Here is a 27,287-nt window from a genome sequence, read left to right as displayed (position 1 = left end):
CAGTGCGGTAAGCTGCGTTATAAGACTTTATAACGCGGCTCCGCAAGGTGCCACTGTGAATGTAACCTCAATGAAATATATCTTCTAGCAACTTAGGGCCTGTACACACTGCTGCGCTTGCGCTGCGTTTTTAAAAACGCATGCGTTTTTAAAATCGCAAGGTCTTTTGAAAAAGAATGAAAATCGTGATGACTTGTACACACCGGTGCGATGCGTTTTTAGAAAAACGCAATCGCAGTGCCTGCTGCGCTTTTTTAAGCGCAGCGCTTGAAAAACACATTAAAAACGCATGCGCTTGCGTTTTTGCCTGCGTTTTTCAGAAGTCAGTATCCCAGAAGACTCTGAAATTTCCTGATTCCTGTTGAAATGTAAAATAGAAAAAAAACAAACGATTCTTTAGCCAATCAGCAATTACAAGAAAAACGCGAACGCATCAAAAACGCATACGATGCGTTTTTAAAACTAAATGCACTTGCGATTTTAAAAACGCATGCGATTTTGCTTGCGTTTTTCAGTGTGTACAGGCCCTAAACACACGCAAATATGCTTCAGCACAGCACAACTCAATTTTCACTTATACAAAGTCATTTAAACACTGTCTACCATTTTTATTTTCTTCTGAGACCTCGGATTTGCTTTAGGATGTGGTTCCACACAGGGCAATTGCTTCTATTCTCCCACATGTGATTTCGAAAACGAAATCACGCACATTGAAATCAATAAGCTGCTTCTGGTTAGAATTTTGGGGAAAAATAGAGCCTGCTGCATTTTATCCAGACAATGTATCCAAATCCCAATGCCGTTCCTTGGCACAGCAGGGGGATTTTGATGCAAATTTGCAATACCATAGGTGCTACATCCGTTTCCAGAGCGGATGTGGTATGCAAATTTCGTTGTTGTTGGAAGACAGGCTTATGCTAGTCCTGGAAGCTGCCATATTTTATTACAGTAAAACATCCACGTCAATCAGTAAGCTGAACACTGCTATTTTCAGTCTTCTATCTTTGTAGCTTGGACATAGAGTTCCTCTGCTATAAATCGATTGCAGCAGAGCTGAAAGAACAATCTTGGCCACCAGGAGTGCTTAGTGCTACAGTTTAGGACTAAAGCCTCGTACACACAGACCAACCTGCGGCCTGATTATTGTGTGACTTTACAGTGTTGTTTAGGTGATACCATTAAAGGTATCACCTAAACAACTTTTGTTGTTATGTCTTCGGATTCTCTCCAGTACTAATACCAGACCACACACAACTGGCTTTACAGTGTTGGACAATAGCCAGTTATGTGTATGCGCACAAACAACTAGAAGAGCGACTGATAACAGGTAATTTGCCCGATACAACCGTCGGATGTACTCACTTGACTGTTGGGCTGATATTGTGTAGATGGTTGCATGTGTACAAGTCGTTTGAACAACTTGTACTTGTTCTAAATGCGGCCGTATCATGCAGTCCGTCAGTCCACCTGCGTGTGTAGTATGTAAATAAGTTGGTCGATTAGATGAGTGCACATACAAGTCGTGTGGTTGGTCAGGTCATACTGTTGGTGGTGCGTTTGTTGGACTTGTGTACACGCCCTAAAACAGCTCGGTAATTGATAAAGTTTCCAAAAGAAAACAATAGTAAACTTACTAACCCTTTCAGGTGCTTTTATTTTTTAACAAGTTTGTACCTAGATCTTGTAATAGTGTGCCTAATCAACTGGAGCACAGGGGAAATTCTGACTGCAGATCCGCTTTAACAATACAAAACACTTACCTTTTCTTTTCCTCAGCATCCAATTGCATTTGTCGTTTCTTTGGTGGAGGTGGAGGAGGGAGTTCTTGCTTCATCAAATGTACTTTACTGTGTTCTGTCACAGTCTCAGTAATAACTTTACGGGACATTTGTTTAACTCCAAAAGTTGCTACTGATTCAGTGACCTAAAAATCAAAGGCAAATATAAACAACTTAATATCTAATTTGTTTTGAAACTAACAAAGACAACCCATCCTAGCACTAAAATAAAAACTACAAAAGTAAAAAGAAAGAGCACCTAGCAACAGTAACTGAACCTTCTTTCCTTTCCATTTCTGCAGATTCTAGCTTGCAGTTTTTGAGCTAGGGACCCTTCTTCAAAGAATCTTTGGGCAAAACTGAGCTCTTTAATTCATCCAGCGTTCATGTTTCTACTGTAAATCCTCCAATTTTATTTCTACACTGCAACAACTAAAATCTCACACATAACCAATTTAAAACATATAAACAGTGCTCTCCCCCAAAAAATTTTCCAGCCGGGTGGCATCAAAAAGAAGCCTGGTGGGCCGTGATGGGGGAATGCAGAAGCGGTACTTCTCTGTGCATCTCTGCTTACAGCACAGGAAGCAGATGAGGAGGTTAGCTGATGACAGCCGGGTGGTCACCTAAATTAAACGGGTGGAGCACCTGGCTAAAAGAGCATGGGGAAAACAATGATAAATATAGATGTATATAGGCTTACTGTTACATTGCATAAGAGACAGTAAATCTTAGTACCTGATTAGTGTAATCCTCCAAGAGGTGCACCAGCTCATCCCACCTCTGAGCAAGATCTTCCATATCACTCTTCAGTTTCTGGGATGCCTTGCCATTGCCGATCAGCAGAACCACATCCTGAGCCATCTCATGTAAACGATCAAAAGTTTGTTTCTTCATACCCAATTCTTCTTTTAAATTCTAAAAATACACAGGTAGTACTTCACTCACAAATCGAGCCAACAATATTACAGACATGCCCCTATTATTTGTAGATGTGCATGATTAATCTACTGAAGTAGGCCCTAGGCAACACATTTTGCAGGTATTCTGTCCACTTACTCAGGTCAGTTTTGTGCCATTTTCATGCCTCTTATTAGGGACCACCACCGTCAATCTACAACCTAATGGGCTGGATCTGGTACTGTAGGTGTAAGTACACTTGTGCATTTAAATTTGCTGACAGGCTTACCCTGAGGACTTGTCATTCTATGTGTTTTGTTATTTGTAGTAGTAATAATGTTATATATATATATATATATATATATATATATATATATATATATATATATATATATACACTTATTGTCAGGATCCCTCCTGTAGCGTGTTCTGTCCATTGCAGTGGAGCTGCAAACGGACAGTTCTGGCTTATCTGATTGCATTCGGTTGTGCATTCACAATAAGTCTCATTGTCATTTGCAATCGCTCTGCAGTTCTGGGCAGATCAGGATGCTGTCATCATTCCACCAATTGCTTGTTGCAGCTGAGCTGTGGCCAGATACCCCTGGATTTTCTGCATGCATGCTGTTACATAATATTGCATGTATTTATTATGGGAGTCCTTTGCATTCACAGCCAGCTAGCAAATGGTAATCAAGCCAGCTCAGGATTGAATGATTACCATTCAGCTGCGTGGAAATTTGCATGCTTGCATCCATTGGTTAATGCCGGTACAAAAGTCTGCCCCCCATTTTAGACTTTGCCCGACATAGCGGTCAGTACGCTGGTCTCTTTGTCATTCTGTAAAAGATCTGTTATTGTAGTTCAATGCGACCTTATTACTTGTGCTTTAGCTAGTTTCTTGATAAATATATATGCAGACTTGTTAATATATATTTATCCGTTAGTTGAGATGTTTGTTATTTTTCTGTATTATTGTGTATTGCCTTGTTTCCATGCCGAATGGACGTTTGCTGCATCCGCGGTGGGTCAGTGAAGTCCATTATCCGGATAGCTTGGATTCTGCCATCACCACATTGGTGACTGGTAGTATTCTTGCTACTCCAGTTCTGGGAACGTAACTATTGGCTGCGGTTGCTATTAGTTACGTTCTTTCCTGTAGTCTTGCCTGTGTGGATGCTTGCTGGTGACTGTTGTTAGCCGGCTTGCTCTGCTTCTGTGGACGTGACTGTGAGTTGCGGTTGCTACTAGTTACGCTCCAATCTATAGTCCTGTCTTGTACCTGTCTGAATGATTGCTATCGCTAATGCAGTGGAACATCGCACTGCGCTGCCATTGTCTTATTTGTAGCGATATCGGAAGCCCAGAGCTGCAGTTGTTCTGGGCAACCTGTGTAGCCTCTTCCATTATTCAGCTACCAGCCTTGTTGCTCTGGATGGTCAAAGTATAACCCCCAGGCATTACACTCATATTGGTTGTTTTTTTTTTCCTATTTTAGTGCTCAGATTGGGTGTTCAGAATGACCACCAATCTGTACAATCATAAGGTATAATTAGGCTAAATATGTGATGCAGGATTATGCAAATGTTGCATGCAAATTTATGCAGCTGAAAATTGAACCAAATCAATCAAATCACGCCAAGGTGGAATTTGGTGCATTATCAAGCTGAATACATTTGTATAATCCTGCATCAACTTGGAAGAGTTTGAATCTCATTGACCAGTAGAACATCTGCAGTGTTTCATAAACTTAATCAACAGCAAGAAGCAGACTGATTCACGATGTACAGTTTGGATCATGCGTGGCAACACCGTGTACATGCAAAAAGGGCAGCCTGAAATTTGGATGTCAGAAATATCGGTAAATTTACTGCTATTCTACTTTTTTTGCCGTTCTAATTCCAAAATGTTACCGATATATTACTGCATCTTAACCTTACCCTATTCTCACATTGAAACCTCTCTCTACCGATGCCTAAGCTTAACCCCCCCCCCCCAATGCCTAACCCTAACCACCATCCCCTGCTGTTGCCTAATGGTAAACCCCCCATGCCTAACCTTAACCCCCCTTCAATGCCTAGCCTAACCTTAAACCAACCACCCATGTGATGCCGTACCTTAACCCCTCCACTGATGCCTAACCCAACCACCCCCTCTGATGCCTAGTCTTAACCCCCCTGATACCTAGCCTTAAGCCAACCACCCCCTCTGATGCCTAGCCTTAACATCCCCCCCCCCCCACACCACCACCACCACCACCTTAAGGCCAGCTGCAACGCAACACCAAAAACAGGTTTTCAGGCATTTTTACTGATATCCAAACAGGAAGTGTTGCTTGATTGTGCTCACTACTGGTTTGGAAATACGGAAGTGTGCAGAAGCGTATTGTAAAAATACACTTCCGTGCATGCGCACCCGCAAAGCCACTGTCAAAATTTTTAAAAACACCTAATACCGCAATGTGGGTAGTATGAAGTACGCCATAGACTTTCATTAGACTGCGGTGGGGTGCGGTAAATTTATCGCACCACCCCAGTGTGAAAGGGCCCTCCTAACCTAAATGTAACCAACCCCCCACCGCAAGCCCAACACTAATAACACAACTTATCGGATGCCACCAAAGGCACTCATACGTATATCAACTATAAGGGGCAGTGGCTACAAATAGCAGGAGCTCCCCCTCCCTCCATAAAAAATATTAGTATGGGCGCCTAAACTTCTATGGTGCCTCAGGCACCGAAATTTCCTGCTTCCACTACACCTCCTGGCTACACATAGTACACAATAGAGTTTAAGCACCTTTGATTGACAGTCAATGTTAAGAAGTTTTCAGTGTATTTTGAAAAGCACTGTGGAAAATGTGGCAGCACTAAATAAATCTATAACAATAATAATCATACCATTCCTCTCCCTTAATACTTTGCTTTCTGAGTGCATAAAAGGTATGGGTTCAGCTATATGATTCCACACAAAAAGGTAATTAAATTGGAAGAGCAGATATAATAACTTTTGTTTGCTTTCAATGTTTTCAAGGCCAAAGGAAATGAATGGTAATGAATGACAGGAAAGGATGCATAGCATTGACACTAATCTCCTGGTTACTTGGTGAAGCCTCATTTCCTTCCAGCATGTTTCTCTCTTGTCTATCTGCATCAGAGAAAGCAAATTCCTCACATAACAAAAATATTATACTCACCGCCAACCTCCTCACATTCACACTCAGCTCATTCTGGTCTTTGAAGTTGCTCCGCTGGACTTTACTCAAAGATTCTTCTTTTTCCTTTAGCCATATCCTGAACAAGCACTAGAAACACAAAAGTATTACAAATATGAACAGAAATGATATTTATTGCATCCATGTTGATGCTATTATTACTATGAAACACAAAAGTAAAATTTACATGTTAAAACTAAATTTAAAAATCATTACAGTGACCCATCGAAGAATGACATCTCCCAGCATGCACTGCAGCAGCAGGGAGCACCCAACACTGAGCCGGGTGCTTCAAACTGCAGGTCTCTCTGGAAGAAGATGGATGCCACCAAGAAGACAGGGGGCTGATGAGCAGTGGCATACCTAAGGAGCTTGGGGCCCCAGTGTATTACATAGGGCCTTAAGCACTCTATTGATATGGAGGTCCGAAACCTACCAAGGACAGCTGCAGTGTCAGAGTTGGTCTATTTAGAGTAAGGAAACAGTTTGTTAAAGGATACCCGAAGTGACGTGTGACATGATGAGATAAACATGGGTATGTACAGTGCCAAGCACACTAATAACTATGCTGTGTTCCTTTTTTTCTTTCTCTGCCTGAAAAAGTTAAATATCAGGTATTTAAACGGTCACTTAAAGTGGATCCGAGATGAACTTTTTCACATTGCATAATTGTGTTCCTTTCCTATTGGTTATATACTTTTTTGTTTTTGTTTTAATACTCTAATTCCCTAAAAACTAAAAAAGCCACACCCACAGGTTTTCAGAGAGCCAAGGCACTTTCAGACAGTAGGAAGGGCTCATGGGACCTCAGCCTGGGCAGGAGGAGGGGGAGGTATTACTAGCCAGAGATTTCAGACGCAGAGGGGAGGAGGGAGGAGGAGGGGGGATTAGGATTTTTTGCTCAAGATGCAGATAAGCCTGCCTCTGTGTAATGTTTCTTCGCGTTCCTGGCCGTAATAGCAGCATAGAGGGCGCTATTACGGCCAGGAACGCGAAGAATTACTCGCGTTCCCGGCCTGTCGGCTCCTGTCGCTGAAACCAGAAGTGGCTGCCGGCAGGGCCAGGAGCATCGGAGCAAGTCTATGTGGGCATCGGACAGCTGCAGGGGGCTGGTAGAAGCCCCAGGTGAGTAAAACTAATTTTATTCAGGTAGCTTAAGTGTCCCTTTAAGTGGCTGACTCAGTCCTGACTCAGACAGGAAGTGACTACAGCGTGACCCTCACTGATAAGAAATTCCAACTATAAACACTTTCCTAGCAGAAAATGGCTTTTGAGAGCAGTAAAGAGATAAAAAGGGTCAATAGTTCATAGATTTTAGCTCTGGCATACTTCAATGAATGTATCATTGAGCAAAAACAATAAAACAGTTAAAACTTAAAAAGTAGATTTAAACATAAATTAAAATTGTGGAATATATTAAAAAGTGATTTTTAGGTGAAAGAAGATAGATACAATCGTTTATTTTCGCTTCGGGTGTCCTTTAAGGATTACCACACCATGCAGTGCACATATAGAGGTGTTCATTTCCAGCAAAGCACCAATGTACACCTAATAAGATGGATAAAGGTGGGCCCCTAGTGTGCCCCTCTGGTCCAGGGCCCTGGTGTGGTCGCAAGTTCCCTCTTGCTATGCCACTGCTTGTGAGCAGCCCTCCCCCCCAAAGGTAAGTAACGCCTGCTAACACCACCCTCCCCCGACACACTCCATTTACAAACCTCCCTCAGGGAGGTTTATTTTATACAATTTGCAAACAAGGTACTGAGGTTCCTTTTACGCAGGGTTCATGATTATCACTGCGAAAATATGAAACAAAATTTGTGTTAGAATTCACATTCATATGCAGATTTTCAGGTGCATTTTTTATCACAGCTAATGAAAGGCAATGGGAATGTGCATGCCATGTGCAAATTTATGCTGTAAAATGCAAGGTGTTTTTTTCCCCACAAATTTTAGCAGGAGTGCAATTCTCCATAGACTTTCACTAGATGTGCACCTCCATGGCTTCATCACTGTACATACCTGTTCCTCTAGCAGCTTCTGCCACAACATGAGGATTTCCTGCAGCTTACTCCAGTGTTCTTCTGTCCAGCGGCAAACTGCTGCCCATCTCTCTCCCAGTTTCTGACAGGAAAAGACAAAACTGCTTAGACATACATGGCAGGGCTACTATACTGTAATGTGCTGCTTTTAAGCAGTTCATACATTTCAGTATGTTGTAACTGCATGGACAAGGGACTCAATTCACAGTCAATACATCATTAGAAATGTTTTATTTCTGCACTAGAGGTATTTTACTGACTATTTTACTGACAAATAATACTCATTTATGTCAATTCACTTACCTTTAAAGATGATTCATTATTTGCTACATGCAGTATTTTAAGGTTTCAAGTGTTACAATTGCCAAATGTTTTGCACGCAATAATCACACTGACAATTGTGAATGGCCCCTTGGTGATTTGGAATTATTGCTTTAAATCTCAGTTGTTATCCACCACCATCTGAGAACAGTGAAATCACTGATAACAACTAACTGCAAATCTGCTGTGCACACTCTAATGCCTCGTGCACACAATGAGACTTTCTGGCAGATTTAAGCAGGCCATACACTGGCTCGATTCACGGCCGTTTCGACAGCAGATCCGATCCTGGGATCGGATCTGCTGCCAATCGCTTGCGCTAAACGCACCCGCCGATCCGATTCCCTCCCGAAATCGGATCGGACCGTCGATCGCGCCGTGCGGGAAATTACCCTCGATCGCCCGGCGGTAGGAGCGCGTCGCTTGCGGCGTACGATTCGGGCCCGATCCGAGCAGGTATACATTACCTGAAGCTGGCTCCGGGGTCCTCTTCTCCTCGCTGCACCGCATTTCCGCATCTCCCAGTGTACGCTTATACTTCCTGTGTCACTCCGGTGACCAGGAAGTTGAAATAGAGGGCGCTCTATTTGAACTTCCTGGTCACGGAGTAACACAGGAAGCGCTGGGATGGAGCAAGAACAGCGGTGCGGTGCAGTGCGGAGAAGACGCCCGGGAGCCAGCCTCAGGTAATGTATACGGGGGGGGGACAGGCGGCAGGAGCAGCTGAACAGATTGTGATCGGTTTCAGGCTGAAATCGATTCACAATCTGTTTGCAGTAAAGGCAGCCATACGATCCCTATCTGATCAGATTCGATCAGATAGGGATCTGTCAGCTGGTCGATCTAATGGCACATCGACCAGTGTATGGCCACCTTTACTGCCAGCTGGATTATTTTTAAAATGTCCGATCTAATTTCCGATCGATTTTCTGGTCACTTCTATAGAAAATCGATTGGAAATGAGATTGGACATGTTGGAAATAATCGATCTGGCAGTAAATCTGCCAGAAAATCTCAGCGTGTGTACCTAGCATTAGGGCCTGTGCTGTGAAGAGATTTTGGAATTGCATGCCATTTTTCACTCGCAAGGTCTCCACGAAAATAATGCAGATCCTGAGGCACTGTACAGTGTTGTGCGATGTGATTTCAGGAGATCGCAATCACCGTACCTTCAGTGCTTTTTGAGCGGCTGCATTTGTAAAGTGCAGTATAAAATGCAATGCATGTGATTTTGTGATTTTCATTGCATTTTTTAGTCAGCAATGGCAGGAGAGCAGGAAAAGATGGCCTCAACAAAATTGCCAGCACATTGTAAACGTGCAAAAGTAGAATTTTCAAAAACCGTGATCGCATTGCACAGTATTTGTGATAGGGCAGCACGGTGGCGTAGTGGTTAGCTCTCCCGCCTTGCAGCGCTGGGTCCCTGGTTCGAATCCCAGCCAGGACACTATCTGCAAAGAGTTTGTATGTTCTCTCCGTGTCTGCGTGGGTTTCCTCCGGGCACTCCGGTTTCCTCCCACATTCCAAAAACATACAGATAAGTTAATTGGCTCCCCCTAAAAAAAAAATTGGCCCTAGACTACAGTACTTACACTACATAATATAGACATATGGCAATGGTAGGGATTAGATTGTGAGCTCCTTTGAGGAACAGTTAGTGACAAGATATATATATATATATATATATATATATATATATATATACACTGTACAGCGCTGCGTAATATGTCGGCGCTATATAAATACTAAATAATAATAATAATAATTGCGCTTGGTGATTTTCAGTGTGTACAGCCCTTAATGGAATATTCCTGCATCATTCCACACACTGACTCCCACTTCAATGTGTCTGCAAGCGGCAATGACATAAACAGAATGCACAGTAGTATGTATTTAACGGTATTTTTAATTTTGGTTAATTTAATAGGTTTGGTACTATAAAACATATATTTTTACCAGAAACAAATTTAAAATATTACATATTTCGGAGGCTATATATCTACATTCTTGAGGCTTAAACGTATGTGTTCAAAGCAGTGTTTACCAAAGTGTATTGCCTTTACATGTAAAACACACACCCTAAAACCTGCAAGGAAGAGCACAGCTACACACTGATGCTGGAAACTACAATAGCCAGTACATACACATCCACATGCTTACATACACAGCCACATGCTGGAAAGCACAAAACTGCTGAACAAGTAGTGCAGGTACTATCGTAGGTACATGTAAATGTGGGAAGCATAGAGAGCATAGCTAAGTAGACTGTACATGTACGGTACATACTGATTCTAGGAATCACAGCAGGCAGTAAACCACAACCAGACGCTGTGATGGACTTCATGCAGAACTTGTATGCTTAAAAGCACTATAGTCATGTGAAAATCCGTATGGCTTGTGGACTTATTTTTTAAGCACATTTAAGTATGCAGATATATAATTGTCAGTTCAACAATATTAATATAGAAAAGTGATATAACAAAAATCTTGCAACAGTTACCATTAACTTATTTAAATAAATGTAAAGTAAGCATGCCTACTACCTTCCCTACTTTAAATACTTAAATTATAATTGGATACCCAACATCAGGTGCAGTGGCGTAACTAAGGAGCTTGGGGCCCTGGTGCGATTTTTACATGGGGCCCAAAGAACTCTATTGATATGGAGCCTCAAAACTTATCAAGGACAGCTGCAGTGTCAGAGAGGTGTAAAAAAAAAAAGTTTATTAAGGATTGCCACTAAGCAATGCACAATTGCAGGCAATAATGCAAAGCTAATATGATGAATGAAGAAAGGTCCCTAATGGGCCACTCTGGTCCAGGGGCTCCGGTGAAATCGCAAACTCTGTATCCCCAATTGCTATGCCGCATATCAGGTGCAAATGAAAAGAACATCACTACAGAAGATTGTGCAGGAATCATTCCTGTGTAAACTTTACATATTTTGTTTGATTTGCTCTTTGTTCTGTGCTACAATGTATGTGGATCAAAGTAACTATTTAAGGCCTTCAGAAAGAAAGCCACTGATGTCTGTGAGTCTAGTAAGGAGTTTAAGAGGTCTGTCAAACAATTGGACATCAATCATTCTACTGTCCAGAAAATCATCTAGAAGAGCGAAAGGTTTCAAATAACTGTCGAGGACAGGCCGCCCCAGCTAGTTCAGCCCGAGAGCAGAATGCAGGAATCTAAAGGAAGTGTCTAAAAGCACTGGAATGTCATCACATACCCTGCAGGTAGTTCTCACCGCCAATCATACTGATGTGCAGGAATTTACCATTGCTAAAGGCCTGAAGGAATGTTAAAGTGGATCTCCAGGAAGCAATCAAACCTCATATATACAGATAATTTAAGGTAATCTGAAGTGAGAGGAATACAGAGGCTGCCGTATTCATTCTCTAATAAACAATGCTAGTTTCCTGACTTCTGTGCTGATATTTGGTTTTAAATACTTGAAGTCGCTGGCCCAGAATGAGCATGCAGATCAGGTGCTTGGGTCTGATTACACTGGCTGCCTACTGTTCCAAGGGTGTAACTCAAAAACAGCTAAAGCCAAAGGCTCTGCATGACAGCCAGGCAACTGGCATTGTTTATAAGGGAATGAAGATGACAACCTCTGTATTTCTCTCACTTCAGGGTCCCTTTAAGGGTCTCTGCATAAGCAGTTTAGAAGTACATTTTAAAGGGAACCAAGCACCACTTTTTTTCCTAGTTTCTAATAGCTATTGGAGCTGCCCCTCCCCTTTTAGCTGCCCACTATTTATCTTGGGGAAGGTGTGAAGATAGCATCTGTGACTTTTCTCAACTCTTTCAAGCACAGTGTCCTATGTCCCCGCCCCCCTGCTGATGAAAGCTTTTGTTTGCTCTCTACTAATGTGTGCAATAAAATAATTACATCTGTCCTTACCTGCCTGACATTTCTGTGGTCGGCAGGCATCGGAAGTATGTTAAAAAGCCTCTGCTAAACTTTTAAACGTAAAAAGAAGAGGTGAAATTGAAGGTTTTTTTTAATAATGAGCCACATTATTGGCATGCATTTTTAATGTGCTTTTGAGATGCCTTAGGTACTAAAAATGGTGCTTGGTGCACTTTAAGCTTTACCAAGCATCTTTCACTCTTGTATTTCTTTGCATCGGTGATATGATCACCAAACACCAGAAGGAGGAAAAACAACTCTTTCCAACTCTTTTTAAAGTAATTTTTGTTTACTTTTGTGGGAAGAGTTACACTTTGAGGCTTGGTTCACACTTTCCATGGTTCCCAACTTGGACGGCCACAGCAGATCTGATGTATGACACTGTGACCGGCCGCATATGTTGATGATTACTGTAATAAACATGTCATAATGTTGTCCCTGTTCTGTCTGGTGTCCGGGACATTGCATTCCGTCACCGCAAGGGACATAGTGGACATGTTACCATAGGATCCACTGATCTGTCTGTTGGTCCGTTGCAGTAAAATAGACAGTTGTGAATGCAAGAGTGCACCAATCCTTATTATTATTATTTATTTATAAAGCGCCAACATATTCCGTGGTGCTGTACAATGTAAGAAAACAAACAAGGGATACATAATGATACAGACAATGATATACATCAAATATGAACACTGATACAAAATACAGCACTGCTGATTACAATTTGATTTAACATGATGACTAAAATGTATAAATGCCTAAAAGAGTGCAAGTAATTAAATTAATAACATTCCATGACACAAAAGGGTGAGAGCTCTGCCCTTGCGAGCTTACAATCTAAAGGAATGGGGTGGAAACAAGAGGTGGGGAAGTAAACAGTATATGTACAGGCAGTGCGTAATTAGGTTATTTAGTGGGTGCATGGCCTAAGCTAGAGAATATGCTTGTCGGAAAAGGTGGGTTTTGAGGGAGCGTTTAAAGATAAGAATCCTAACATTTGTATAGCGCCTTTCTTCTGTAAGACTCAAAGCGCTTGAGAGCTTCCGTCACTAGGGTGCGCTCAGTAGGCCACTCTGCAGTGTCTTGCACAAGGACTCCTTCCTGAATAGAGCCGAGATTTAAACTGTGGTCTCCTGTGTCAGAGGCCAGTACACTATCCAGCCTATGAATTCTAGAGCAGCAGGCCCATAGCTTATTTAGATAACTAACATACTTATAAGTACTGTATACATTTCCAGCAAAACAAATATAGACGGGGCTTTGTTCAAGGTAGCACACAAATCAGAGAAAACTCAAAATGGTGGCATAGACACAACAGCAGACAAAGAGTTACACAAACGTCACAATTCACATCCTCACATTTTTTATATATGCATGGAAACGAATTTCACCTAAAACCTATTCATTTATACTATCATTATCATGGGGGTAGCTCTATGGTAAACAAATAAAGTACTGCAGGCTGTCGTTTTTCTTGTATGCATGTGAATGTAAACTATGCTATGGTGCAAACTTCCAAATAGGACTCAACACTCTCTCAATAAATATCCAAACCTCATATTTGTTTAATGTAAATGCAGATAAACAGCATAAAGACCAGCACAACTTTTTGGGCTGTGCACCCTTTATCAAGTGCACTGTGTTAGCATAGTTAACGAATGTTTACAAATATACATGACATTTTCCTAAGATTAAAGGATGTTAAAATAACACTGGGTACACAATGCTATTTCCCACCCGACTGACAGAAACCTGACGACTATTTCTGTCATGTCCGATCTGCTCTTGTTCGATAACGGGATACATTTTCCGAAGTTATCACAAATCAATCCTGTTGTCAATCAAGAGCAGTTTGGACATGTACACATGATGTCATTTCCTGTCAAATTACCCGTCGATCGGACAGGAAATTGCATAATGTGTACCCAGCATAAGTTACAAGTTAAAAAAGCTGCAGAGTTATGCTTGCTACACATGTTGAGTTTTTTATATCGATTCTTTTAGCAATCGATAAATAAGGTCGAACTCTTGATCATAATAGGATCGCATACACCATTATTTTACCTCCACACGGTATACGATTTCAAGTTCTATTCAATGCAGTTTATCAATCGTTTAAATAATTTTTATGTATTTACATGCTTAAAAACGAATGACAGCAAAACCCCCTCCTCCCCACAGGGAATTCAACAGTCTATAGAGTAAACCTGTGTAAAATAAACATTGCAGGAGAAGAAAGAGGCAGCAGTGAGTAAAGTATTGAGTCAGTTTAACAAACAGGAGAGATAGACAAATACATTGGGCTCTGTTCACAAAACTTCTCATAAATTACTTTATTTATCACCTATTTGATAAAAATAATTTTTTTAGCACATTTACAAGCAAAATAATCACTCAAAGTAAATTGTTCCTGATTAACTTCATTTCAATATTACTTTTCTTACCTTAATTATATTATATTTGTGCTCTTTGGAAGCTTAAAAATGTAACATAGATAAGGTGACAACAGAGGAAACCAGGTGAAAAAGCTTTGTGAATCATGCCCAATGTATGGGTTTACTTTACAATAGAACAGTTTACATTAAGCTATAAATAGTGCATTTTTTCTTTTCTTTTTTCCCTTAGCTTCCCTTTAAAATATATAGAAAATAAGGTGACTACTAAAAGAAAATACCAACCACAAGAAGCTTAATTTGTCTTGAAAAAAAACAATATATAGATAATTTGGGTGTGATAAGTATTGATAAAGTTACTGCCAAAGAAATCAAAGCTGCACTAAACTGTGAAAACAACCTCAATAATAAAGTGGTTAAAATACTGACCTGTAACTGAGTCTCCAGTGCCACAGTGGCACCCTCACCGCTGTTCTCATCCACAATGACCACCATGTGCGTTAAAGAGTTAACCTTCACTTGCTCGGTTTCCAGATCATTCTGCAGTTTCTGATAAAGAATTGGAATATACACATCATCAGTTTAGTATCTAACTATTAAATGCAGGAAAGATTGTGTCACAGCTTTCAGGTTATACATACAAACAGGGTATAAGATACATGATCATGCGATTCTACCGAGACCCGCCAATTCAAGTCCGAGTTAGTACATGTGAAGGGTGTCATTGGTGGGGACGCAAGATCAAGAGGGATACACGGGGGATGGGGAAGGGGGTTTGGACCCTGCCAAAGCCTTACAATATAAAGGGGCAAGAGGACACCCTGCCAAAAGCTTACAATATAAAGGGGAGGGACACACAAGGTAAGGCTGCTGAATAGGGGCTCGGCTGAGAGCCCGAAGGCTCATTGTAAAAACAAAAGCCACTATCCCTAACAAAATAGCACAAAATAGTACCGCTATTTCGTGACCATTTTTCCTTAGACCTGTTTTTCCAATAGACTCTAGTTATAGGAGGGGTAGTGTTAGGCAACAGGGTAGGGGGAGGTTAGATTTGATAGCGTTAGAGTGTCAAAGGTCTAAAAGCAAAGAGAAATCAACAAATATACAATGCACGATTAACAGAAAAAAACCTAAACTTTTTTTCTTTCCACCTAGAGCAAGGATAAATGTAAAGTTTTTTCTTTGCTTACAATCGAGCTGTGCTCATCTTGCAGAAATGTCAAATAGACATTAGTAGTTTTTATCATTGTCTGTGTTATAGGCTGTAGAGTGCATGAATTTTAAAGTGACAAAGTTAATATTGCTATGGGGTTTTATTGCGGTCTGTGACCTTAATGTGGTGGGAAATGTCTCTCACTTCTTGTCTGTGTAGTGGGTGTCATAAAAGATGCAAAATGACAGACAATCTGTCCAGATGGGACACAGACAGCAATAAAATGTTTATTTAAGGACACAAACTTTTTATGTACATCTTTGAGTCTAACTCTCCGGATTCCTTGCTAGTTTACCTTCTCCTTGGGATTTGATTTCCTATTTATATGACTGATGTGTGCAGCATTTTGGGACAATTCAAACCTTTTTTTGCATAAGGAATGCTGCAGCTGTCCAAATAAAGACAAAGAAAAAGGTCCTTATAAAGCAAATTCTGTAGTGATGAGGCAATATGCTCCAGCAGCCCATCCCTCATATAAACAGATAATGTCATGCAGCAGACTGGAGGGGCGACACCAGGTGAAGTAACAGCTTAGCAGTGCAGAAGTAAGCCCTTTCCAACAGAATGGATTTTACTCACAGCCTTCTTACTATGGAAAACAAGCACATATGACAGCTTTCTAGATGTGTAATTATTTAACAAAATCTGGCAAAAAAAAATTTAGTTTTTAAAACTGTGCTTTAAATCTGCTTCATCTGTGACGAAAAGGATCTTGATCTGCATCAGGGGCGTCTCTAGGCATAAGCAGAACAGGCCTATGCCTGGAGTGCCATCGGTCCTGGGGGGCGCCATGTTGCTGGATTAAGCCCCACCCCCAAATTAAGAGCCACCCCAGGCTAAGCCCCACCCCGTGGGTGTTCTATTACTTTCTTCTGCTGCATCTACTTAGCGTAAGTCGTAAGTTGCAGGCAGCTGCCACCTCTGTGTCTTGTGCTTTCTTTCCCCTTTTTTGTCTCCTTCTGTCTCTTTTGTGCCTCCTTCAGTCCCTTGTGCCATGTCTGACCCCGTTTGTCCATCTGTCTCCCTTTTTGCCTTCTTCTGTCCCCTGGTGCTACCTCTGCCCCCTGTTCCTTCTTCAGTCCCACTCTGCCTCCTTCTGTCCTCCTGTGCCTCCCTTTGTGCTTCCTTCTGTCTCCATGTGCCTTCCTCTGCCCCCCCCCCCCCCGTGCCTCTTTCTGTGCCCCTTTGTGCCTTCTTCTGTCTCCCTGTGGCTCTTCCTGTCCCTTCTGCACCCTGTGCCTCCTTACACCCCCCTCTGCCATCTTCTGTCCCCCTTTTGTGTTTCCTTCTGTCCCCCTTTGTGCATACCTTTGTCCCCCTTTGTGCCTCCTACTGCCTCCCTGTTCTTCCTGCTGCCCACCTTTGTGCTTTTTTCTGTCCCCCATTGTGCCTCCTTCTGTCCCCTGTGTGCCTCCTTCAGTCCCCCTGTGCCTCCTTCTGGCCCTCTTGCCTTCTCCTGTCCTCCCGCTGACCCCCTGTGTGCCTCCTTCTGTCCTCCTTAGTGTCTCATTCTTCCCCCCATTGTGCCTCTTTTTGTCCCCCTGTGTGCCTCATTCTGTCCCCCTGTGTGCCTCCTTCTGTCCCCTTATGCCTCCTTCTGCCCCCCTATGCCTCCTTCTGCCCTCTTTTGTGAGTTCTTCTGACCCTCGTGTCTCCTTCTGTCCCCCTGTGCTTCCCTTGGTCCCCCTGTGTGCCTTCTTCCTTTTTTCTATTTCTATTTTCTTTCTTACATGTTGTTTCTGGTGAAACGCTGCTGCAATTAGTGTAATTTCTAGTGAAACGCTGCCACATTACAATTATTTTCTGGTGAAACATTGCCACATTAGGGTTATTTCCTGGTGAAACGCTGCCGCATTACGATTTTCATTGGGGATGCACCATGGGGGCAGGGGGGCACCACAAGTTTTTTTGCCTGGAGTGACAAAATGGCTAGAGGCGCCCCTGATCTGCATGGATGAGTTTCTTCATGTCTACTGCTGGAAAACACAAACAGCACTTTCGAGAACTCTTTAATGATAACCGAGGTAACATGTGACATGATGAGATAGACATGTGTATGTGCAGTGCCAATCATACAAATAACTATGCTGTGTTCCATTTGCTTGAAAGAATTAAACATCAGGTATGCAAGTGACATTTCCTCTCTAGTCAGGACCTAATCGGACTATAGCATAACCCTCACTGATAAGGAATTACAGCCATAAAACTCTTTCCTGGCAGAGAGCAGTTTCTGAGTGCAGGGCATAGATTAAAAAAAGGTCAGTAGTTCATATATTTTAGCTTCTGGGATACTGAAAGACTGTATCAGACATATAAGACAAAATTATATTAAACATACTTTTTCAAGGGCTGTGGAATCGGTACAAAAATCATACAACTACAATTCCTCAGTTTATGAAACTCCACCCCTTGCAGGGCTATGGAGTAGATACAAAAATCTTCCGACTCCAACTCTGGCTCCTCAGTTTACAAAACCTCCGACTCCAAGTACCTAAAATTGCTCCAACTCCTCAACTCCGACTCCATAGCCCTGCTTTTTTCAGCTGATACACCGAAAATAAAACCGGGGAATTCTAAAAAGGTCAGTGTAGGGAGGGGAGGCCGTGGAGATGGATACCTGCATGCAGTGCCCGCTGCTGGTCACACTATCTATGATTGTGTGAGACTGAGGTCCCTCTCCTGTCTATGGCCACCTGTTTCAGCTCTTCCTGGATTTGGTACTGCAGACACAGACGCATGTATTTGCACCTCTTTATTAGCTGACAGGCAGTATGTGGACCCATTTAAAAGGCAAGTACTGTCTTGGAGTGTGCATTTGTTTCCTGTGTTTAGAATGCTACACAGGTCATTTATAGGAGTAGGAGGATATATACAATTGTTTACCTCATCAGATTATTTTCAACTTGGAACAGCAGAGTCAGTGCCTCTATAGGTATGTACTGGGCTGTTGCCAAGGGAACTGAAATCCTTAGGGCATCCCAAGCCTAGGATTACTGAAGCCACAACAACTTTACAGTCAATACACAATTGTAATGTAAAGAGCCATTTTGCCCCCCCCCCCCCTTTCCTAAAGCTGTACCTGCTCCACAGTGATTTACTTAGAAATAAACTGGAACCAAAAGACCACACTGCTTGACATAATGATGAGCAAGGCCAAGGCAGGGACACTGACTGTACTAGTGTACATCCATCCAAAACTAAGTTATGTATTTTAAAGTTGTGCACTTTTTAACACAAAAACTCTTATAAAGGACTTCATATCTAATTATAAATGAAGACATTGGTAAATCACAAATAACTTTTTTTTTCTTTTGCTCACTTTGTGTTCTTCAATTTGCTTCTTAAAGGCCTCAAAATCTTCTCCATAGCATTTTGTGTCCATTTTCTTGATTCGCTCTTCTGTGATGGTCAGCCAGTCAGACAACTGGTCCAGCTGCTTTCTCTGCAAATCCATCAACACTTCATGCAGCCTAAAGAAAGAAAATAACATGAAAACAGGTTAAACCAGGAAAAGAAGAATTTTTGTCAAAGATAACATCTCAGGCCCATGTTATAATTGCATAGTACAGACAAGTTATTCACCTCGTACCTGGCATGTCTGTGCAGCATGAGTAGTAAAACTGAAAAAGCTCTACTGCAACTAAAGGGGAAAAATATTCTGTAAAATCCATGGGTGCATTTCCTGTGTGAGTGGGGCGTGTATCTCACTACAACAAGGTCCGTTCAAAATAACACGTGGCAAGTAAAAAGAAGACGGCTTTTAATATTGTCATTATAACAAAAAAATGGCTCATCCTATCCTACCTAATAATAGGCAAGTGTCTCTGCCTCAGGTGTGGGGTTTAGCTACATAATAGCCAGACTCTGCATGCCCTACCACTTACTCCTGCAGATATATGGATATGCTAGATTAGCTCTAGCAAAACCCCACATTTGATAGGGAAAATAAAAACTATTTACCATTAAAAAGGTGGAGGGTGGGGTTGTGTTGAGAGGCTTGAGTGGGAGGGGCAGAAGATTCAAATAATCCCCGCTGAAAGATTCAGGCTTTTTCACTGAGGAGTCCCATTGACCTAATGAACTGAACCAATGGGAAGCCTGGGCAGCAGATTCAAATATATTGATGCTGAGGCTCCAGGTCAGTATGTCTCTCATAGGGGCTGATAACATAAGGCTCAAGAAGGCTATGTGATCAGCTGTGTGCAGAACGCTGCAGTACTTTCGGCTGGGACAGCTCTCACAGGGAGCACACAGCATTATATAGAAGGTGGATGAGCACTAGGAAAAATCCCCATGGCACTCTTCAAATGGGGCGTGGCTTAAGCCAGAAGTGGGCTCAGGCAGAGACTGGCAGAGGCAGAGACTGGGGTGACTTCTGAGTACATAAGGTGCACACAGTTGTTTAGTTTTTAAAGAGGCAGTGACAGCTTAGTAAATCCGAGCTGCATCACTCCTCAGATCCTCCCTGTTACCTGAAAATATGTATATTGTGTATTCTGGGAGCCATTGAAGGCCACAAAGACAAACTATTTATACCTATATTCCTGTAAGCTTTGATGTTTTCATAAATAAGGCAGAATTTATCTAACAGCCCATAAAGTCCAGTGCTCTTGCATGTAAAACTGCCCTTCTGCCACAGCCCATGTGTTTCTAGACCAGGCCTCATAAACACTGATGCACATCCAAAAAACAGCCCCATGTGCTAAATGGAAAACGTGAATAACCAGTTCTGTAGTGCATAGTAATATATTATACTGTTATGAATGGGTCCTATATAATCAGAAAGCCTGTAGTAGTTTTCCTTCCATCACTGCTCTTATCAGTGCCTTTCTATCAACATGAAGTATTCATTAACAGGTAAATACGTTTCTAACCAGTCACAGCAATGACAGTAAAGGCACTTATTTCCTATAGCCCCATCTACACAGGGAGATGTTAGCCGCCGGATCGCCTCTTCCGTGTCCCCGCACGTGCCCGCCGCGTCCCCGCTCGCCGCGCGTGCGCCGCATTCGATTCCCCGCTCGTCCCCGCCGGCGCCGCTTATCTTCCGCTCGATTCCCTGCCATTGTCCCCTCGCGGGGAGCGAGCAAGGAATCGGCGAAAGCAAGATCCGTCCTGTCGGATCTTATCAATCAAGCCGCACCAGCGGCTCGATTGATAAGGAACACTGCGGCCGCATCTACGCGTGTAGATGCGGCTTAAAGCTTTCTGCCTAATCAGTGCATTTATTGTCATTGTGATAGCCAGTCAGAGGTTTGTTTACCTCCGATTGCCCAGCTTCCTTTCCCTCTATAGAATGACGTTAATTAATTTAATTAGTGCTGCTTGGAAGGCTGAGACATGAGCAGCTCTGCTGCAGTCATTCTGCTATCAGCAGCCTATTCATGGCCACCATCTTTAATGCTGGGCATACACGGAGTTTCTTATCCTTATCAATCGAGCCGCTGATGAGCCGATTGATAATATCCGACAGGTCCGATGACCTGCTGGATAGATTCCCCGCTCGATCCCCGCCAGCGGACAATAGTGGGGAATCGAGCAGCTGATAAGGAGCGCCGGCGGGGACGAGCGGGAATTGATCCGCGCGCACGCGTGGGCGAGCAGGGATGCGCAGGCATCGAGCCAGCGACTCGATCCGGCGCATAATTGCATCCGTGTATGCCCAGCATTAAACCTCATACACATACTAGATAAAACTCGTCCAAAGAGGCTGCGAATGACTGCTTTTGTTGAGAATCAACTTTGTGTACAGCTGCCTCCAAATCCTCAGCCAGAGGTATGCCGATTGGATTTAGTAGGCCAGTTACTGGCCAAGAGCACTTATAAAAGGGAGACACAACGAAAGCCCTGTATAATGTAGTATGTACTGGAAGTGTGGGTCTGATAAGGTAAGTATAACCTAACACTCACAAACCAGGGTTACCGTCCAGGTAACCACTGAAAGGGCAGGTGGGGAGAATTAGACCTGTATCCACTCAGGATTAAGAAGTCGCTCTCTGTAGATTGGAAGAAAGGGGACAAATTCTCTCCACCAAGGGTGGACTCAGTAGCTGTGCAGTAGTACAGAAGCACCAGAAAAATAAAAATGGTTTAAAAGGTTTAAAATGAAAAAGGCAGTGGTGGACTTATCCCTTCAAAGCAGACACAAAATGCTGTTGATTTCTTCAACAAAAATAAGTTTATTTACATACTCCAGATAGGTGCAACGCGTTTCATGGGTATATCCCACTTCCTCAGGCTATAAAAGGGGAGCATATAACTCATGCAGGTCTGTTACCAAGCTTAGCTCCTCTGTGACACAGGTAAATATAACTTTATACTCACAACCATTCTTGATATTGCGACCCCAGCTATGACACCCATCCCATGGACTAACTCAGACCTGAATTGCTGGGTCTCTGTAAAATCGCATGATCATGTATCTTAAATGGCAGTGTATAACCTTGTGCTATGTTGTATAACTGTTAGCTACCTCTCTGTCTGACACCCCTTGTTTACATTGTATGTATCCCTATTTATTGTCCAGCGCTGCGTAATATGTTGGTGCTTTATAAGTACAATAAATAATAATAAAGTGAAACTTCAGTGAAAATAAATTGATGAGATAAATAATTGTATCCATCCTCCTCCTTCTAAAAATTACTTTTAGGTATCCCACAGTTCTACGTATGTTTAAAAAACAAGTAGATTTATTGTTTTGTCTCAGCTTAATGAAACAATCTGTCCCTTATCTCTGAGTGCTAAAATCTTATCTCAAAGTGCTTTTTTATCTATCCCCTACTCTCAGAAGCCCAGTGGCCAGGAAAGCTGTAATTCCTTATCAGTGAAGGAGGCTATAGTCGCAATGGGTCCAGACTGGAGAAAAACTGTTATGCTGGGCATACACGGCACGTTTATGCGCCGGAATCGAGCCAGCAGATCGATGCCGGCGCTTCACCGCTCGTCCGCGCGGATCGATTCCCACTCATCCCCGCTGGCACTTCCTTCTCAGCGCTTATCAGCGCTTCGATTTTGCCTATTGTCCACCCGCGGGGAGCGAGCCGGGAATCGATCCACGCGGTGATCGGACATGTCGGAAATTATCATTCGAGCCATCAGCGGCATGAAATCGGTTCACCAGCGGTGGAGCTGCTGCTGCCGCCATCCCCTCGCCAGCTATACATTACCTGATCCGGCCGGCGCGAGTCCCCCAGTCTCCGCTGTCTTCTTCTCCGGTCTGGGCTCCTCCAGCTTCACTTTACTTTCTGCCGGGGGAAGTTAAAACAGTAGAGGGCGTTCTACTGTTTAAACTTCCTGCCGGGACAGGAAGAAGTGAAGCCTGCTGGTAATGTATTGCCGCCGTATTGCGCCGGTCGTCGGGCATTCGAACGCCGCTATCGACGCACTCCAAACCCGCCGGTCGGATCGAGCGAAATCTTCCTAACGGACAGGAATGACGAGAATCTATGCAAACGATCGATTTCGGATGGAAATCGATCGTTCGGTCAGCGTTTGCGCAACAATTTCACAGCCGATTCGATCACAGTGATCACATCGGCTTTGTATCGGCGGGAAAATCAGTAAGTGTATGGGCCCCTTAACTCTTTCAGGCAAAGAAAAAAGAAAAGCAACACAGCAGATTTATTAGTGTGCTAGGCACTGTACATGCTGTACACATGTCTATTTCATTATGTCACGTCACTTAAGCTTCCCTTTAAGTTCAGTTAGCCAAATCATATGCCGTTTATCCTACCGAGACTGCCTATCCATGCTGTCTACACGGAGGGATTCCCAGCGGGAGTTCAGGAGTGTCATCTGTTCTTGTATCTCATTTTCTTCTTCCAAAGAAAGATCACCCTGAGCAATAAGTTGGTTTCCTGCCTGCAAAACATTGCCCACGCTGCTCTGGTGTGCAGTCAGTTCCATCATGAAAGCCTGGGGACAGAGAGGTCGTGTAAAGCATCATACATTTCCTAAAGAGCATGCAGAGCACATTCATCACCACATCTTTCATGATAACATGCTCAGATAAGGCAAATAATCACACAGCAGACTGTGGATAATACTTGTAATATACAGAGGCATTTCATTTCATCCAGCTTGGAAAAGACACAGTACTGATTCAGAAACGTAATTTTAATCTCGCGCCCACTAGCGAGCTAGTATGGATCCAACCCCAAGATTTCTGACCAAAATCTAGGACAGCAGGGATGGTTTAGGTAAAATTTGCTCTGCTCTCTATGGTAATAAACTTCTGCTTTTTATACTACTATTGACTTAATAAAATTGATTCACCCAAAAAAAAAAAAAAAACAACGTCTGCATAGCAATGGAATACAGAAGCTTTCATGTTTGTTTGTTTGTTTAAAGAGAACTTCTTGAAGTGCCATTGTACAGGACATTAAATAGGAAATATATTTGTATAACTTTTCTTTATATTTGTATACTTTTAAAGGACATATGAGGTGACCAACAAAATAAATCTTTATTTTACCTTCCTCCAGCCCCTGGAAGTCTTCTGGGTCCCTCAGCGCAGCTCCGGAGCTACCAAGTGTCCAGCTGGCCACCTGTACAGCATGCCGCTTCTACGCCTGTGTCATCGGGTACATACTGCAAGAATGCGCCCAGTAACGCATGTGCGAATGCGCATGAGCGGGCATGCGCAGAAGCACTGACCCACCCACATGTCGGTGAGCTGTATGGGCGGCCAGAGGGACACCGGGGAATACCGGAGCTGCAGCAAGGGACACAGAGACTTCCAGGGGCTGGAAGAAGCCCCAGGTAGGTAAAGCCCCCAGGTAAGTAAAGATTTATTTTATTGGTCACCTCGGATGTCCTTTACACAGATTATAAAAAATAAAAACCTCTCTTAAAGTGGACCTGAACTCAGAACTTCCTTTCTGCTCTAAAACTTGTTTCTGCTCTAAAAGATTCGCAACAGTATAATAACCTTTAAAGAAAAACATTTATTTGTTACAGCTGATACAAATCCTACAATAAATCTGCAGTGTTTCTACTTCCTGCTTTCATGGAAGCAGATATATTATTAACATCCTATGCTTTCAAATTAGCTTAGCTGCCGTGGCAGTCAACTGACATGGGAGAAATAAAATTACAACTTGTGATTAGACACAGATGAGCGGGAATTAAACAGGCTAAACTTGCTAATAAATACATAGTGCATTTCTCTATGTTTTCCTTCTGTCCTGTGCAAGGGTTCAGGTCCACTTTAAGCTTGCTGGATGAGTTACCTATTTGAAGGAGATAAACAGAGAGGCAAACTGTTTGCAAAATAGCTCCAGGGACAATAAAGTTATCTATAAAGAGAACTCAAGTGCGGTAGCTTCTCTGCCTGGCAAAAACAGCTTGTCATGTTTAACCTTCCTGGCGGCAAGCCCGAGCTAAGCTAATTTTTTTTTGCTGCACGCAGCTAGCACTTTTCTAGCTGCGTGTGCAATCCGGTCGCCGCCGCTACCCGACGATTCGCCGCTACCCGACGATTCGCCGCTAACCGTCGTGCCGCAAACGCCCCCCCCCCAGACCCCGTGCGCTGCCAATCAGTGCCAGGCAGCGCTGTGGGGTGGATCGGAGTCCCCTTTGACGTCACGACGTCGATGACGTTGGTGACGTCATCCCGCCCGTCGCCATGGTGTCAGGGGAAGCCCTCCGGGAGATCCCGTTCTTTGGGGCTGGGGGAATGCCGCTGAGCAGCGGCTATCATGTAGCGAGACAAGGTCTCGCTACATGAAAAAAAAATAAAATTTAAAAACGGCTTTGCTGCCCCCTGGCGGATTTTCATAAACCGCCAGGAGGGTTAATGCAGTAGGGGGTATGAAAATACACTCTGAATCCCTATTCAGGTTCACACCATGATGCACAGGGTTTATTTTTTTCAATTTGTTTTTATATTTTTAGACAAACTCACTTCATGGGTAGCAAATTGTTGTTTGACTTCTTCTACATCATCTGATATTTCATCTTCTTCATGAAAGGTGTCTTCTGCCATCAGAAGCCAAGTAAGGACATCTTCTAGGGCTACTTGATAGCTATCAAGGTCCATATCTACTTCAGTTACCGTGCTGGGCGTCTCAGGACCAGAGTCTCCATATGGTTCATCTGAGCCCTACAGAATAAAAATTACATGAACACATAATTATTTAAGTCACATTTAGGCTCAATTCACTTGACAGTCTTTTTTTTTTTTTTTTTTAAACAGCAGGAGTTACGTCTGCATTCTCCCAATATCTGAGTTGGAGGGAAAAAAAATGAAGCTTCTTCAGTGGCTTTTTCTAGCCCCTAGCAGTATATCTGGTCCCTCGCTGCAGTTCTGCTGACCTCCTGGGCGCCGCTAGCACCTCCGAAAGATCCTTGACCACATCTGTGGTTGTGGGCTTCTGCGCGCCTCTCTTAGTCATGGTCGGCTGCATTTTGCACAGATCATAAACACTTAAACTGTGCAAGTGCAGGTGATGGGATCGCAATCAAGATAGGCACGTGGATGTCCCAGCGCAAAAGTCCTTTTTTACGGAGGGGCTATGGGCCCGCTGAAGGGCAGCAGTACTGCAGGGAGGGACCAGATAGACTGTTAGGGGCTGGAAGTAGCCTCAGGTAAGTACAGCTTAACTTTTCCCCTTCAGCTTGGATGTCCTTTAAGGTAGCCATACACTGGTCGATTTGCCATCAGATTTGACCAACAGATAGATCCCTCTCTGATCGGATCTGATCAGAGAGGGATCGTATGGCTGCCTTTACTGCAGACAGATTGTGAATCGATTGCAGCATGAAACCGTTCACAATCTGTGGTGGTGGTGCTGCCGCCGCTCCCCCCCCCCCCCCCCCCCCACACACACATTACCTGCTCCGGCCGGCGCGACTCCCCAGGTCTCCGATGTCTTCTCCGCTCTGGTCTGGTCTCCGGGTCCGGCATGCTTCACTTCTCCCTGTCTGGGGGAAGTTTAAACAGTAGAGCGGCCTCTACTGTTTAAACTTCCTGCAGGGACAGGAAGAAGTGAAGCATGCCGGACCCGGAGACCAGACCAGAGCAGAGAAGACAGCGGAGACCTGGGGAATCGTGCCGGCGGAGCAGGTAATGCATTGCGGCTGTATTGCGTCGGTCGTCGGGCACTTGAACGCGCTCCCTACCCGCGGGCAATCTCCGGTAATTTCCCGCACGGAGCGATCGACGGGATCGATCTATTTCGGGACGAAATAGATCGAAATTTAGAGTGTAGCGTGAACGATGTGACAGCAGATTCGATCCCAGTGATCGGCGGGGAATCGGCCTAGTGTATGGCCAGCTTTAAAGTATAGACGAGCCGAAGCTCAGGTACAAAATCAAATATTTACCTTACCTCTTAAGGACCACGGGCTTAAACCCCCCCTAAAGACCAGGCCATTTCTCACAAAAAGGGCCACTGCAGCTTTAAGGCCTCACAACTCAACACACAAGCGATCCCCCCCTTTTCTGCCCACCAACAGAGCTCTCTGTTGGTGGGCAATGATTGCTTTCAGGATTTTTTTTTTTTTTGCCAAATGTT

General features: G+C 43.3%; 1 protein-coding gene across 6 annotated transcripts in view; it reads right to left on the bottom strand.

Moving 5' to 3' along the window:
• Positions 1 to 27,287, bottom strand: part of UTRN (utrophin) — an 863,547-nt gene that overhangs the window by 658,647 nt on the left and 177,613 nt on the right. For all 6 annotated transcript variants that reach the window (XM_068232090.1, XM_068232089.1, XM_068232092.1 and 3 more), the window contains 8 exons: positions 25,676 to 25,873; positions 23,504 to 23,685; positions 19,091 to 19,241; positions 14,988 to 15,107; positions 7,912 to 8,013; positions 5,875 to 5,982; positions 2,517 to 2,696; positions 1,761 to 1,924 (listed from right to left, as the gene is read on the bottom strand). In XM_068232090.1, coding sequence (XP_068088191.1) covers positions 1,761 to 1,924; positions 2,517 to 2,696; positions 5,875 to 5,982; positions 7,912 to 8,013; positions 14,988 to 15,107; positions 19,091 to 19,241; positions 23,504 to 23,685; positions 25,676 to 25,873 — 1,205 coding nt within the window. The remainder of the gene's footprint in view (positions 1 to 1,760; positions 1,925 to 2,516; positions 2,697 to 5,874; positions 5,983 to 7,911; positions 8,014 to 14,987; positions 15,108 to 19,090; positions 19,242 to 23,503; positions 23,686 to 25,675; positions 25,874 to 27,287) is intronic.

This window comes from Hyperolius riggenbachi, chromosome 4 (genome assembly GCF_040937935.1).
Source record: "Hyperolius riggenbachi isolate aHypRig1 chromosome 4, aHypRig1.pri, whole genome shotgun sequence".
Lineage (NCBI taxonomy): Eukaryota > Metazoa > Chordata > Amphibia > Anura > Hyperoliidae > Hyperolius > Hyperolius riggenbachi.
The sequence above is the reverse complement of the archived record's forward strand: the minus strand, read 5'-3'. Positions and strand labels throughout refer to the sequence as shown.